General features: G+C 48.0%; 1 protein-coding gene across 5 annotated transcripts in view; it reads left to right on the forward strand.

Annotated features, from left to right (window-relative positions):
• Window positions 1–6,287: 6,287 nt before the first annotated feature.
• Window positions 6,288–16,218, forward strand: part of LOC147015576 (casein kinase I) — a 128,540-nt gene continuing 118,609 nt past the window's right edge. For 4 of the 5 annotated variants that reach the window (XM_085850455.1, XM_085850457.1, XM_085850458.1 and 1 more), the window contains exons 1-4: window positions 6,939–7,273; window positions 10,025–10,401; window positions 11,964–12,004; window positions 12,126–12,195. In XM_085850455.1, the coding sequence (XP_085706581.1) occupies window positions 10,245–10,401; window positions 11,964–12,004; window positions 12,126–12,195 (268 nt within the window). In that variant the 5' untranslated portion in view covers window positions 6,939–7,273; window positions 10,025–10,244. Of the gene's footprint in view, window positions 6,400–6,938; window positions 7,274–10,024; window positions 10,402–11,963; window positions 12,005–12,125; window positions 12,196–16,218 lie in introns of those variants that run through there. The other variant, XM_085850456.1, reaches the window with a different exon arrangement.

Here is a 16,218-nt window from a genome sequence, read left to right on the forward strand (position 1 = left end):
TCAACATTGCGAAGAATCCATCAGGGATGCCTTCATTGGCGGCCTGCAGTCACCACTGATCAGGCAACGTCTATTAGAGAATAAGACTTTAGATTTAGCTACCATGTTTGATCAGGCGAGATCTCTAGATTCAGCCCAAAGAAATTCAGAATCTTATTGTGTTATTCAACCCTCCCGTTCATTGGGTGCTGCCTCATCCGATCATTATACCAGTGAAGTGGAACCCACAACTGTAATGGCTGCTACGGGTGTTAAATGTTTCTTTTGTGGTTTTTTAAAACACCCACGTGTAAAATGTCCGGCACGAGAGGCTGTGTGTCATAAGTGCCAGGAAAAGGGTCATTTTGCTAAGGTGTGCCGTAGTACTTCATCAGTAGCTACTGGTGCTTGTGCAACTTCCTCTGATCAGGCAACGCTAGCGGCTGTGTCTTCTGCCGCTGCCCCAGGGGTGTTACCAAAGGCGGTTGTAAGGGTCACGCTCAATGGAGTGGAATTGGATGGCCTTATGGATAGTGGTAGTTCAGAAAGTTTTATCCATCCCGACCTCGTTAAGTGCCATTCCTTAAGTGTACATCACACCCAAGGCAATGTTTCCATGGCATCTACTTCCTTCACCGCTCAGACATCAGGGTTCTGTCGAGTCAATATCAAAGTAAACGGTCGGTGCTACCAAGATGTGCGTCTGTCCATACTCCCTCAGCTGTGTTCAGAAATAGTTTTGGGCCAGGATTTTCAGGGACTGCATGATAGTGTTACACTGACATATGGAGGTAGTTTGCCTCCTCTTGTTATCTGTGGACTCAGTACACTATGTGTTGACCCTCCAGAACTGTTTGCCAACTTGACAGCTGATTGTTATCCTGTTGCTGCTCGATCACGCCGGTACTCTCCCGATGATCGTAAATTCATTGAAAAGGAAATTCAAAGGATGTTGAAGGAAGGTATTATAGAGCCCAGTAACTCCTCTTGGCATGCACAGGTTGTTGTCGTTAAGAACGAAACTCACAAGAAACGCTTAGCCGTGGACTATTCAGAAACTATCAACAAATTTACACTTCTTGACGGGTATCCTTTGCCTCGTATAGATGACACTGTTAACAAGATTGCTCAATACCGTGTTTTTAGTACGATTGACCTCCGTAGTGCGTATCATCAAATCCCCATCAGAAATGAAGATAAGCCATACACCGCGTTTGAGGCCTGTGGACGCCTTTACCAGTTTGCTCGGGTTCCCTTTGGCGTCATCAACGGAGTGGCTTGCTTCCAACGTATAGTGGATTCATTCATCCAAGAAGAAGAACTGGTTGGAACATTTGCTTACTTAGACAACATTACTATTTGCGGCATGACTCAGGAAGAGCATGATGCTAATCTCACGAAATTTCTTGAGGCTGCGAAGAGAAAGAATATAACTTACAATGAAGACAAATGCATCTTTTCAACTAACAGGCTCAGTATTCTCGGATATGTGGTGGAAGGAGGGGAAATGCGCCCGGATCCGGAACGACTCCGACCCTTGCAGGACTTGCCTGTGCCTCGGGACATGAAATCGCTCCGACGCATCCTTGGCTTCTTTGCCTATTATTCACAGTGGATATATGACTACTCAAGCAAGATCCGCCCACTGTGTGCCACTACTACATTTCCCATGACAAGGGAAGCAGAAGCGGCTTTCCATCTTCTTAAGCAAGACATTGAAGGTTCAGTGGTGAGGGCGATTGACGAATCCGTACCCTTCGAAGTTGAGACCGATGCTTCGGATGTAGCAATTGCTGCAGTCCTCACCCAGGCAGGACGTCCGGTAGCCTTCTTTTCCCGAACCCTTCAGGGACCCGAATGTCGTCATGCTTCTATTGAGAAGGAGGCCCAGGCTATTATTGAAACAGTTTGCCACTGGAGACAGTATTTGACAGGCAGACATTTTACTATAAAGACAGATCAACGATCAGTGAGCTATATGTTTGATAAGCAGCATAAAAATAAGATAAAGAATGATAAGTTCATGCGTTGGAGGATGGAATTATCTTGCTATGATTTTGACATTGTGTATCGTCCTGGTCGAGAAAACATTCCCTCTGATACATTCTCCAGGTCTTATTGTGGGATGGCATGCCACGATCGACATTCACTGTTTAACCTCCACGAAGCCTTGTGCCACCCAGGGGTTACCCGCTTATACCATTTTGTGAAATCTAAGAATATGCCATACTCTGTGGAGGATGTCCGGCAGGTTGTTGGATCTTGTAGAATATTCGCAGAATGCAAGCCCAAGTTTCACCAACCAGATAAGACTCGACTCATAAAAGCTACTCAGCCATTTGAGTGTCTCAATATAGATTTCAAGGGGCCTCTTCTGAGTACAGATAAGAATCAGTATTTTCTTAACAGTGTGGATGAATATTCACGGTTTCCTTTTGTATTTCCTTGTGCCGACATGACCACTTCCACGGTTATCATGTGCCTCTGTCAGCTGTTCGCTATTTTCGGAATGCCGGCTTACATTCATTCGGACCGGGGACCCTCCTTCATGAGCAAGGAATTACAAGACTTCCTTGCCAGTAGGGGGATCGCTGGTAGCAGAACTACTAGCTATAATCCTCAAGGGAATGGCCAAGTGGAGAGGTTCAATGGTACCATTTGGAAGGCAATCACAACGGCTCTAAAATCGCGTAATCTACCCATCAAATGCTGGCAGACTGTTCTGCCTGATGCTCTCCACTCAATTCGTTCACTGTTGTCCACAGCAACCAATGCTACCCCTCATGAAAGACTTCTGAACTATTCTCGTCGTTCTTCTTCGGGAGCCTCGGTGCCTTCTTGGCTCTGCAATCCTGGGCCAGTCCTGCTGAAGCGTCACGTACGCACAAATAAAACTGACCCCCTTGTGGATGAAGTCGACCTCCTCCAAGCAGGACCCCACTATGCCCATATTCGCTACCCAGATGGCAGGGAAACTACGGTCTCTGTTAGACACTTAGCCCCAATTGGAACCCCATCCAAGAGTGAACCCCAAATTCTACCTCAGGCTTCTGAAGAAAATGTAATTCCCCAGGGTAGTCCCCAAGACGCACCCTGCTCAGAGGGGGATGATCTCGTTCCTGATATGGTTCCTGCAACTCCACAGCAATCAGATGCTGTGGATAACCCTCCAGTGCCAAGAAGATCCGGTCGCACCATTCGTCCTCCTATTAGACTAGATTTATAGAGATAGATATCTCGGAAGGGGGTGAATGTTGTGATAATAAAGTGCCATACTGTAATTGGCGGCAACGGTAATTGGGTGGATGTGGCAGCACTGTATATGGGGGTCGGTGGCTGGTGATGACTCGTATGCCGCGTGCTCCGTGGAGGGTCGTGCTGGAACAGTAATGGTATGTAGTATACTGTATTAGGAATGTAATTGGGATTAGAGTATGGAGTTTGCCTTCAGTATTATGTGTACAAGTTATTGTATTTTGTTATTCTTACCCTATGTATATTTATGTTGTTGTAGATATGCGTATGGGTTTTGTGATAATAAAGCCGATCGAAAAGGTTTATTGTTGATTACTACAACAGTTGCCATGGTAACACATTGGTTTGCGTTTGCTTTTGGATGTGAAGGAGTTCCCAGGGGCACGGGCCGTTATGGGTATGTGGTCGTGGGAGCACGACGACGCCATGATGTTTTAGGTGCCTGAATAAATGATCGTTCTCTTCAAACGTTGCTTTCCTATGTCATCTACATCAGAACTTTACAGTGGGGAGCTCAATTATTCTAGTTCCCGCCGAATCGGAGTTTTACCCAGCGAATTATCACTTTTCCCCTGGACGTCTCTGGTCTCTTACGCGACCTGGTCGTGGATTCAAGCACGTAATTTGTGCTTGCCAGAAGTGTTCTTCTTTTTTTTTTTATTCAGGGACATTCCACATCTTCTCTGAGGAGTTTGCTTCGACACCTCGGGATTTTTTCTATCATGGACTTTTCGCAAGTTATTGAAATTAGCAGAGTACCCGCCCGACGGGCGATCGTGTTCGAAACATGCAACGCGTTCTCCTGACGCATACCTTTAATTGGGCGGTGTATAGGTAACTAACAGTTCTGTAGAGGCAAAAAAACAACCCCCCAAAAAACCAAGGTTTCGTGCACGAAGCAAAAACATACTCTTTATCTATCTATAATTCCAGCAATGTGTGTGTCTGTGTGTGTCGACTGTGTGTGTCGACTGTGTGTGACTGTGTGTGTGACTGTGTGTGACTGTGTGTGTGACTGTGTGTGACTGTGTGTGACTGTGTGTGACTGTGTGTGTGACCGCTGTTTCTCGACAACCACTGGTCCGATCTAATTGAAACTTGCCAGGTATATTGCTGGGGACCTGAGGTTGTGCCTTTTGGAGGTTTGATATTAATCGGACAAGCGGTTCCCAAGTTATGGCCATTTATTTACCAACCAATGAAAGGACACGTGGCTGCGTGGGCCGGTACGCGGCCGGCCGACGATGACGTCACGTGCCGGTTACGATGGGAATCGGTTCCTTCGTTTCTGTGGCGTAGGAGTGGCGATGGTCAATGGCAGCGAATGTCATGGCAAGCAAAGACAGGGAGGTAAACTTGATTTTAATTTGGATTTTAATTAACTCTGTGTGTGGAAGTATCACAGCAGTTGTTACTTCAATACAAGCGATAATTATATATTCGTGGAATGTATGTGAACATTCCGTACGGGCACGCACCACTTCCGGATAGTGATGACTTAATGTATTGTAATAATTTCTCGATTTCTTATCCCCATTTATAGATAAACACAATGCCCCAATGCAGTCGTCGTTTACAAGAGCGAAGGAACGGCCTGTGTGGTTGTTTGAAAGTTTTTTTTGTTTTTATTGGGTTTGCATGTACGGCCACACGAGAGCGAAGGAAGGGCCTGTGTAGTTGTTTGAAAGTTTTTTTTTGTTTTTATTGGGTTTGCATGTACGGCCACACGAGAGCGAAGGAACGGCCTGTGTGGTTGTTTGAAAGTTTTTTTTTTGTTTTTATTGGGTTTGCATGTACGGCCACACGAGAGCGAAGGAACGGCCTGTGTGGTTGTTTGAAAGTTTTTTTGTTTTTATTGGGTTTGCATGTACGGCCACATGAGAGCGAAGGAAGGGCCTGTGTCGTTGTTTGAAAGTTTTTTTTGTTTTTATTGGGTTTGCATGTACGGCCACACGAGAGCGAAGGAACGGCCTGTGTGGTTGTTTGAAAGTTTTTTTTTGTTTTTCTTGGGTTTGCACGTACGGCCACGCACGTACGGCCACACGAGAGCGAAGGAACGGCCTGTGTAGTTGTTTGAAATTTTTTTTTGTTTTTATTGGGTTTGCACGTACGGCCACCCGAGAGCGAAGGAACGGCCTGTGTAGTTGTTTGAAAGTTTTTTTTTTATTGGGTTTGCATGTATGGCCACACACGTACGGCCACGCGAGAGCGAAGGAACTGCCTATGTAGTTGTTTGAAAGTTTTTTTTGTTTTTATTGGGTTTGCATGTATGGCCACGCGAGAGTGAAGGAACGGCCTGTGTGGTTGTTTCTGGCTCGCGGTTTGAAAGTTTTTTTTGTTGTTGTTTTTTTTCCCACGTACGGCCACGCACGTACGGGCACGTACTAGTAATTCAAACTCCCTCACTGTACTAAAAAAAAAAACAGGAAAGGAATGCTGTACTTTAAATGGTGGAGACTTGTAATACCCTCACCCACCTGGAGGTGGCGCTACACGATACAAATTTACATCGAGAATTTGCGTCTCCCCTTCACCCCTCAAGACCTCCAGTAAAGGTGGACGGAGGTGATGTTTTCATCCCAGTGCTTCTTCTCCATTGACAGATAGGACCAATAAGGATGTATATATAGCACAGTATCTCAAAGTTGTGCACAGATTGTGCCGACACGTGGTGTATGAGTTTGGTTGGTGACAAGATAACGAGTCCGTTATGTTGTGGAGGTCCGAATCCGGATCCGGATCCGGACTCTCTCGATGTTGTACTTGCAATAACCAATGACATGCAGCGGCACGAGCCTGAGATGAAGATGAAGATGAAGATGAAGATGAAGATGAAGATGAAGATGAAGATGAAGAAGAAGAAGAAGAAGAAGAAGAAGAAGAAGAAGAAGAAGAAGAAGAAGAAGAAGAAGAAGAAGAAGAAGAAGAAGAAGAAGAAGAAGAAGAAGAAGAAGAAGAAGAAGAAGAAGAAGAAGAAGAAGAAGAAGAAGAAGAAGAAGAAGAAGAAGAAGAAGAAGAAGAAGAAGAAGAAGAAGAAGAAGAAGAAGAAGAAGAAGAAGAAGAAGAAGAAGAAGAAGAAGAAGAAGAAGAAGAAGAAGAAGAAGAAGAAGAAGAATGGTGTGACTTGAAGGCGATCGGGCCTTTCACTCAGACAATAGGTCACAGGTAATATACATTGAATGGTCTTCCTGGAAACGTATAGTGGCACGAGAAACGGAAGATATAGATTTAAAGTGAAATTATGTGAGGTACCAGGAAGCTGTGGAAATCGAAGGGCACCCAGACATTGACAAGGGCCTAATGGCATCCTCCCTGCGTTGAATCGACTTCCTTGTATTTCCTTGCATAGAGACGCTTCACACAAGATTCTTTGAGCATGTTTTAATTAGGAGGCTTTGCGTGTAATTATAACGGCAAAACGGTGAGATAAAAGGGAATATGAACAGATAAAGATGGCCAACGGGGGGTGGTAACTAGCAGAGGCTGATTTTTTTTTCTTTCGATGGGTTTTACCGAAGCACAATTATTTGAGGCATTATTTATTGGCGGGAAAACGTACAGTGAAAAATTAAAAGCAAATTAAACGTGATGAGTGAAAATGATGTGAAGGGACAACACGGTTGTTGAGCGTCCTTTTCCAATACGCCTTTTGGAGACGTTCGAAGCGGATGTGACATCATGATGACGATGACTTCCTGTCCCACGTTTCCTGCCTCGCCCCCGTTTCTCCCGCCCCTTGTCCGAAGCGCAGAAGGAACTTGTAGAGCAGAAAATAAAATCTTTATTTTTCCCTCCTCATCTTCTCTTTTCTTGCTTTTCGAATTATTATTATAATTAGTGACATTTTATTGATTGCTATTTTAATCACTTTTCGAAAGATCTCACACCCTCGAGCGGTTGGCATTTCCACGGCCGTGCGATTTGGTTGAGGTTCTTTGTGTTTGAAGCGGATGTTTGGGGAAAGCTGTAAAGTGACCGCCATATCCTTGAGCTCAAACAAGTCATGACATTGAGTCCCTGAGAGCTTTCCGGCCCACGGGTAAGAACAACGCTATATCCTCACCGTGTATCCCGGGGAAGGCTGTCCGCCTCTTGTATCCCTGGGAAGGCTGTCCGCCTCTTGTACCGGGGAAGGCTGTCCGCCTCTTGTGTCCCCGGGAAGGCTGTCCGCCTCTTGTACCGGGAAAGGCTGTCCGCCTCTTGTACCGGGAAAGGCTGTCCTCCTCTTGTGTCCCCGGGAAGGCTGTCCGCCCCGTGTGTCCCGGGGAAGGCTGTCCGCCCCGTGTGTCCCGGGGAAGGCTGTCCGCCCCGTGTGTCCCGGGGAAGGCTGTCCGCCCCGTGTGTCCCGGGGAAGGCTGTCCGCCCCGTGTGTCCCGGGGAAGGCTGTCCGCCCCGTGTGTCCCGGGGAAGGCTGTCCGCCCCGTGTGTCCCGGGGAAGGCTGTCCGCCCCGTGTGTCCCGGGGAAGGCTGTCCGCCCCGTGTGTCCCGGGGAAGGCTGTCCGCCCCGTGTGTCCCGGGGAAGGCTGTCCGCCCCGTGTGTCCCGGGGAAGGCTGTCCGCCCCGTGTGTCCCGGGGAAGGCTGTCCGCCCCGTGTGTCCCGGGGAAGGCTGTCCGCCCCGTGTGTCCCGGGGAAGGCTGTCCGCCCCGTGTGTCCCGGGGAAGGCTGTCCGCCCCGTGTGTCCCGGGGAAGGCTGTCCGTCCCGTGTGTCCCGGGGAAGGCTGTCCGTCCCGTGTGTCCCGGGGAAGGCTGTCCGTCCCGTGTGTCCCGGGGAAGGCTGTCCGTCCCGTGTGTCCCGGGGAAGGCTGTCCGTCCCGTGTGTCCCGGGGAAGGCTGTCCGTCCCGTGTGTCCCGGGGAAGGCTGTCCGTCCCGTGTGTCCCGGGGAAGGCTGTCCGTCCCGTGTGTCCCGGGGAAGGCTGTCCGTCCCGTGTGTCCCGGGGAAGGCTGTCCGTCCCGTGTGTCCCGGGGAAGGCTGTCCGTCCCGTGTATCCCAGAGAAGGCTGTCCGCCTCTTGCATCCCCGTGTCGGGCTCTGTGCGTCACCCGCGCGAGGCCCCGGCCGCCCCCCCCCCCCCGCGGGAGGCCCCGGGCATCCCCCCGCGGGAGGTCCCGTACGCCCTGCACGGCCCCCACGGGAGGTCCCGTCCACCCCATGCGTCCTCAGCGGGAGGTCCCGGCCGCCCCGCACATCTCCAGCGGTGGTCCCTCGCTTTCCCCGTGGGAGGTCTCTTCCGCCCCACCAACACTTCCCCTTGTGGGACATGTGGCCGCCCCTTCGAAAGCCATGCGCTTCGTGGATGGTCGCACGCCCTGTTCGCGTTCCATGGATGGCCTTGCGCACCCCGTGCTCGCCGGTGGATGGCCTTGCGCACCCCGTGCTCGCCGGTGGATGGCCTTGCGCACCCCGTGCTCGCCGGTGGATGGCCTTGCGCACCCCGTGCTCGCCGGTGGATGGCCTTGCGCACCCCGTGCTCGCCGGTGGATGGCCCTGCACCCCTTGCACTCCCCATGGAAGGCCATGCACCTGTGCGCTCTCCATGGATGGCCGCCCTCCCCGTGTGGTGGGTATTCCCTTCAGGTGGGTATGCCGTCTGCCCCGTGTGCCACACATGGGTGTGTCGTCCATCTGCACTGTTGTAGGCTGTGTCCCTTCAATGGGTGGGTTGGCAGTCGGTACTGTGTGCGCCCCTCTCCATTGGTGGGTTGGCTGTTTGCGCACCCTCCCCCCCCCCAAGTCGGCCTTAAGCCCCATCCCCCCCCCCCCACCACCCAAGGCTGCTAATTCCCTTCTGTCCCTTCTGCCCCTCTTCCTCCCATCTGACTCCTACTGCCCCAGAGTGGTGTTAATTTCTTTCAAAAATATTACCCATTGGGTGATTGTGTCACCCCTCTATAGTAATGAGGTGATTGTGTTGGCACCCTTTCTCACACCCCTCCCGTCACAGAGCACCATTTCTAATGTCATCACTACCCGATGGCGGATTATTCCCATAGTGCTCCTGGCCTATGTGGTGATGTATCCTTGGACATCTGATCTGGGACTGCAGGGGCAGGGGGAGAGGCTGGAGGGTGGGCGGGAGGGAGGGAGAAAGCCGATACTTGCGAATTACTCACACAGGAGGAATTGAGGAAAGATTCAAGCCACACATTTGTGTTCACTCTGGAAAAGTATTTGTGACAGGGTAGAATGAGGCGGCATGATGGTGGTGCACGTGTTGTGAATGTCGGTGTGATGGCAGTTGAGCTGTCATAGGTTCACAGCAACAGGGATACCTGTAAATCTGTAGTGGATAGAGTCGAGGTGGAACGACGTCTTTCAGCCAGTGCGGATTGACTGACTTATCTTGCAAGTGATCGTGCAGTCGATGTGGAGTGAGAGAAGACTATATTGTCATTCCATCCTCCCTTGGACCAGCATTACTCTTTCATATTATTTTGTTAAACTTTGTTCGTACAGCACCAATGACATTTGTTTTCACAACTGCGCGACAGCCTCATCTGTTGTCCTTTGTGGCCACGGTGTGGTGTTGCTTCCTGTTCCTTTCCTCTTTACAGTATACTGTATTTGCAGTTGATTGTCCTGATGATTATATATATTAAATAACAATATATGAGAAAACCTACTTATAATTATACTTGCACATTTATTGTCTCGTTTTCCCAATGAACTGTGATTGGTTGGTCCTTAAATGTGCGTGTGTGCGTCTGTCTGTCCGTCCTGTTCTGAGTGCGCTCAGTGGCTGAATATATCCTGTTTGATGGGCATTATGTTGTTTTTTTTGTTTTTTGCAGGAACAGGAGCTGTGCCTTCAGTTTCATATAAGCTGGAGGAAAACGTAGAACTCTTGCCTCTCAGGGTATGGAGAACGATTAGGGCTGAGTCGCCTTTTTCCTTTCACGAGCTGTTCAGCGAGCCAGGTGGTGCTGGCGGTATTCTGGAATAAGGCGAGTGGCTGTGCAGTGCACGGCGCCCTGGCGACCAGTCCCAACTCGGTGTGGCGACGAGGAGTGCATGGCCGAGACAAAGCGCTCGGTACGGCCGAGCGGTGGGCGCACCGGTCCCGGAGCTCGGGGAACCAGCACCACTGGCTCTGGCGTTCTCATGGTTGGACCCAACTTTCGGGTGGGCAAGAAGATTGGCTGTGGGAACTTTGGAGAGCTACGCCTCGGTATGCGTTCTCCCTAATGAGACCCGTTTACTCTCCCCTGCCCAGCAGTCAGGATGGAGGAGTCCATTTTATTCCACTCGTGTGTAGATAAATTGTCGTTGATGAGTAAATTATTTTGAATGAAACACCTAACCTAACCTCTTAGCTGACCTTCACCTTTTCACCAGTCATTCTCTAGTTGAGTATGATGTTACTAACTCCATGAGCTACCATTTAACGTTCCATCTTGGTTTCACCTCTTCCAACCCCCTTATGCAATTGTTTAACTTAATTTTTCTTTCTTTCACTGTCATTTGGCTCCAACTTCATGCTCAATCTAAACTCGTCGACCCGAGACTTTCTTACCTCTGGTAGCCTGTACATGTAGCTGCGTTTGAGTCTGGGGAGTCACCGCTGAAGTCTTTCTGTCCGGGTTCTTCCTGACATCTTTGCTTTTTGTCCCTTTCACATTTCTTTCCAATTTTTTTTTTTGAGTTCTTTAGTCATTCTAATTTTTTTTTTTGTATACCTTGTCGAGGCTTGTATGAGAGCTAACGCACATCAAGGGGGGCATGAGACAGGAGGGGAGGGAGTGGGAAGGACAAAATAGTGGGGAACAGAGGCATTTGGAGATCTGAGGAAGGGAGAGGGATGGGACGGGGAACATGGGGAATAGAAGATGGACATTACAGGGACTTTCAGGAAAGAAAGCAGGGAATTTGAAGGAGGTGGGCTTGGATGGATTATCGGGGGAAGAAAAGATCGAGGATTTGGATGGGGGATGATAGGAGGTGGTGGTGAACAGCTGTTTTGAAGGCCTGGAGGGAAGAATGGGAATGAATAGAGTGAGGGAGTTTATTCCAAAGGCGGGAAAAAAGAGGAATGAAAGAGTGAAGGTGAGTAGTGATTCGTGATTTTGGTAGTTTTACCAGAAGGTGGTTGTTGGCGGACCTTGAGCGCCCTGCGGAAATGTGGTGGGGGCGAGGCTGGTGAGGAGACTGTAGAAGACAGAAACACCACCGACCAACCTGCGGTGATTGAGTGAGAGGCCCAAAGACTCAGCCTCATTGCGGGAGATGCCAATGATCCGAAATGCCTTTGTCTCTACAGCGTGAAGCCGAGAAAGGTGGGAGACAGGAGCACCAGCCCAGAGGGGAGAGCAGTACTCCATCAGGCTGCGATTCTTGCTCTTTCTTCTCTTTCACCTCTTTTCCTCTCTCATTCCTTTCTTTCATTCGCTATCTCTCTAAGGAGAGGTGAATTTGTGCAGAATTTTTTCTGTAAGGCTCACTTGGTTGCACCTGGTTGGGTTTGTGGGTCTTGGAGTCGCGGCTGAAACCCGAATCCTAGCCAGGTTCCTCCTGATGACTCCATCTTTGCTCTTTACTTCTTCGGATTACTTCTTGGTCTTCCGTTTCTTTGAATTTCTTCCCCCCTCCCCAGCAACCCACAAACAGTTAAAAAAAAAATCGTCCTTTCCATCCACCATATGTTGCCTGTGATTCAGTTTGCATTCCTGTTAAAGTACAACAGCAATTTGTCCACCACGAGGTTGAACCCAAACACTTCTTTCTCCACCACAGGTAAAAACCTCTACACGAACGAGTACGTGGCAATAAAACTGGTAAGTTAATACCAATGCAACTATGTCGGTAAGTTCAGATCTGAGGCTAATTGCACGTCACATGATAGACGGCCTTTATACATTGTCACACCATGTCTATTCTTTATTGCCTTATCAACAGGAGCCCATGAAATCGAGAGCACCCCAGCTTCATTTGGAGTACAGGTTTTACAAGCAGTTGGGAAATTCAGGTGTGTTCCTCGATTCCCTCCACCTTTCCTCTTTGTTCTCTCTGATCTTTAAAGCTTCTTCCTCTTTCCATTGCACCTCTTCCTTTCACCGTTCCCCGCCCCTTCCCCCTATTGGCCGCTTGTGTAATCCTACACTAAAAGCTGCCTTGTGACTGAAACCTCAGGCCAAGCCTGTGTCCTTGTTACAAGTTTACAGTCGTTTTATAACATCGTTTGATCCACGGTGTAATCTTCTAAATCTCCAACCATTCTGCAGTATTTTATTCACGTTATCTGCTGTGTTGTGAGAGTTCATCAAGTAGTGGCAAGCTCTCAAAATATATATATATATATATATTTAACCTTTTTTAAAATTTATCATCATTTCAAATGCATTCCTGGCCTGTCTGGTTTCACATCTTGAGTTCTGCTTTTCCCTCGATCGCTCTGGCGACTCTTCCGGAAAGCTTGTTTCGTTTGCTCACACTGTCGTGCTTGATAAGTTGGCAGGATGCCACCAACTTTACCTGCAAACTACAGGGTGGCCTGAAAGTCACTTTACCCCCCCCCCCCCGCTAAATTTCTCGAACCTCCCTCCTTCCTTGACAACAAATTCAGTGGTCCAAACAGAATGCAGTGGAAACAGATAAGACGACTGATTAATTACTGCAAGTACTGCACAGTAAAACCTGTACATTAAGAATTTAAGAAGGAATGCTTTACTTGAAGGGGTAAAAGCGGCTTTCAGTCCACCCTGTGCACATGATGGTCGTGCTTGATTCAACGACATTTCCACATCAAAATTAAGTTGCTTGAAGCTCGAAAGGCCCACCTGCGTTGATATTCAAACCACCATTCGGTGGAGAGGTAATGATGGGCAGCATTTTACAGTGGAAACGCCACCAAAGATGGGGATGCGACCTCTTCGGCTAAACACTCAAAACTAATGTCTTTGCTGCTTTCCTGTGTATCGTGCAGGGTTTTGCATCGTAACATATGTTGTTGTGAAATAGCATCTGATTGTGCAGGAACCTGGTTTTATGACCCACGTGTTCATACCCAGTTGTTCTTGTTAGAACCTGCCATTTGCTGTGGAATGGTCGTCATGCTTGAATCAAATTGGCGGCCCTGGTGTGGTCAAACAATAAAAACCGATGTGACCATCTGATGGTGGAGTTTTTAACAAAATGGACGAGTTTGCTGTAGCCTGTAGGATTTATTATTCGGGTGTTGTGGCACTTGTGCACTTGGTGGGGAATTGTGGGAGGAAAGGGGAGGTTTAGTGTGGTTTGTAATTGTAACTGGCTTGGTTGGAATTTGGACTTTGTATTTTGAAGCTATGTTTACCTCTGCCACCGGAGGTGGAAGGAGGATATGTTTTCACTCCTGTCTGTTTGTTTGTCTGTCTGTCTGTCTGTCTCTGCTAGTTTGTGTGAGAATATCTCAAAAAGTTGTGTACGGATTCGGGTGAAACTTATTTGATAGGTTGGGTATGTGACGAGGAAGAACTGATTCGATTTTGGTGAAGATCCGAATCCAGGTCCGGATACAAGATTAAAAAAAAAACAATTTAATGGTGGAGAGGTGATGGTGGGAAGCATTGAGCCTGATATGTTCTCTTGGATTAGGCATTGTTTGATGGAGGTATTCGTTCTGCCAAGTGTCTTAGTTGTTTTTTGTTCTGTAAGGCTCTTGAAGGGGCTTGTACAAGAATCTCCTGCAAGAGAATGATGTTGAAGAAAACATACACTTTCACATAAACTGTGATGACGTCAGTTGACTATGGAAAAAAAAATGTGCACAATGCATGTGGTTCTCTTCTTTCGTATGCAGTAGATGGATGCATACACATACAGTGTCATTTGTTGGGGGTGCAGCTGTGCTACTGATGCATTGTCCACTTTAAGTTAGGGGAGGAATTTAGCCAGGGTGCTGATGATAGGTCACCCGCTCTTTGCGCAGGAAGCTGTAGGATCTTTAATGTCCAACTAATGCCGGCAGATGGGACACCCAGCTTCACATCCATCTGAGGGATGGCACACATTGAACCCTCACTCTGCATCCGAAACACCAGGATGACACTTCGCAGCTGTGTCCGGATTCATACCCAGGTTAGACAGCTCAGAAGCTAATGTGCAAACCTCTAGACTGTCTTGCCATCCAAAGATTGAGCTCATTGGAACCTGGGATCCGAGGATTAGGCCCACCCCCCCCCCCCCCCACACACACACCCAAAGGTAAAGTATTTTTTTCTCAAAAAGTTTGTACATTCTGTTTCAGATTTTGTTTCCGAATTGCTTTGATGAAGACATTGTTTCCACGTTGTTTACAATGGAGCAAAGTGTTGCGGTCTTTCTACATAGTCGAGTGCCCGGCTTTTCCGCAGCCTGTACCACTGCGCGTCGCTGGAGCAATTTGACCTTAACGAAGCTTGCTCTTTCATGTAATGGCCTTTTTGATGTCTCCTCAAAGAGGAGTCAGAGTCCAGCACTTGAATAGAGGCCAGGAAGGCTGATGATGCCTGTAATGCTCCACCACAAATACAGTGAAGGTATCGTGGGATTTGAATCAAAAGTTCACTCAAAGCAAACCATGGTGCCGTTGGGGGGTGGGGGAGTGAGCCATCCTGTTCGCTGCGGTTACCGAGGTGACGACCGGGAATGCATTCCTCGTATTGGCAGGGTCCAGCGTGGGAATGGCATGCAGCTTTCACTGAGCTCTCAGTCTGTTTTAAGCGGCAGACACCAATTTGGCTGTAATATGCCGAGTTGGTATTTTGTTTGTCCTTGGCAAATCCCCATCGCACCCATTAAATAGGAACAGGTGCATTTTGATTGGCAGATTTGAGACGCCATGAACAGTTTTCTGAATTTTGAACCCTGACCTTTTGTGGCTGTTCAGGGAGAATGTTCTCGTATTGCGAGACATGTTCTTGGTAGGTTTCGGACAAACAATCTGTTTTTGGGAAGTGCACGTGTCTGGTGCAGTATTCTTTGAATGATTTTGACATACATTTGACCATTTAAAATTTCAACCGTTGCTTATGTAGTAAATAGATGGCTCATTTTGAATGTTCCACACTTGATGGTTAAACGTGACTTGGTCCAAGGAGAGAACAAGTTGTGTTCCTCTCTGAAAGGTTTGCTTGCCCCTGAGGGCAGAAGGGTCGTTCGAAGTGTTAAATAAGGAACTTCAGAGGACTAAGGTTGATAACTTGTCCGGTTTGTGTACATTTGAGAGTACGTATAACAGACATAAACAAGAAAAGTAAATTACAAGTCCTGTTCTTTTCCTGTAGTACTGTGAACTTGATTTGTTCTGTACTGCACTTCAACTGCGTCACTGAATTTCATATGTGCTCTGCACCTCTCATGTTGTACACTCGATTCCTGCATCAAGTTTTCCTGTTAAAACGTCCTTTTCTAAACCCCGACTTGTGCATTGCTGGATTTTGGTTGAAGCTGCAGCGCCGATTCTACGAGTTCCTTGTCATCGTTCGGCAACTTGTCGTGCTTCTTGGTACATTTTGCAGCACCTGGTTGCGAAAGAACGCTGTCTGGTTTATTTTGATTGCCCAGCATCTCAGCATGCGCTGCTTCCTGATCAGCTGTCACTTGCACCTGTTTGTGCTGGAAGGCACCTGAGGTTTTCCATGGACCAAACTCGGCAGGGTATTTGCCCTCAGGTCGGATGAAGAATCATTCTGCTGTTTCATGCGACGAATGAACATGATGGTGAAATTTCGGTTTTGAATCATCACATTCATAACGAGAACGGCATTCGGTAGAGTGCATACCCTCGCCTAGCCAGGCTGAACAGTTTACGTTTTGTGTCCCACCGATAGGCAGGATCTGCATCCAAACCTGAACCAATATCTAATCGGCTTCTTCCTGTCACTGAGACCCAACTCGTCCATCAAGTTTTGTTACAATCCACTTTTTGAAATATGATGCTGTATATTATTTTTGGCCTCATTGCTCAATGATGAAGAATCATTTAAATAAAAGTATAACGGCACTCGGAAGAGCGCATACCGCTGCCAGA

The sequence above is a fragment of the Eptatretus burgeri genome, chromosome 12 (assembly GCF_056783735.1).
Source record: "Eptatretus burgeri isolate ZD-2024b chromosome 12, Ebu_testis_v1, whole genome shotgun sequence".
In the NCBI taxonomy this organism is placed as follows: domain Eukaryota; kingdom Metazoa; phylum Chordata; class Myxini; order Myxiniformes; family Myxinidae; genus Eptatretus; species Eptatretus burgeri.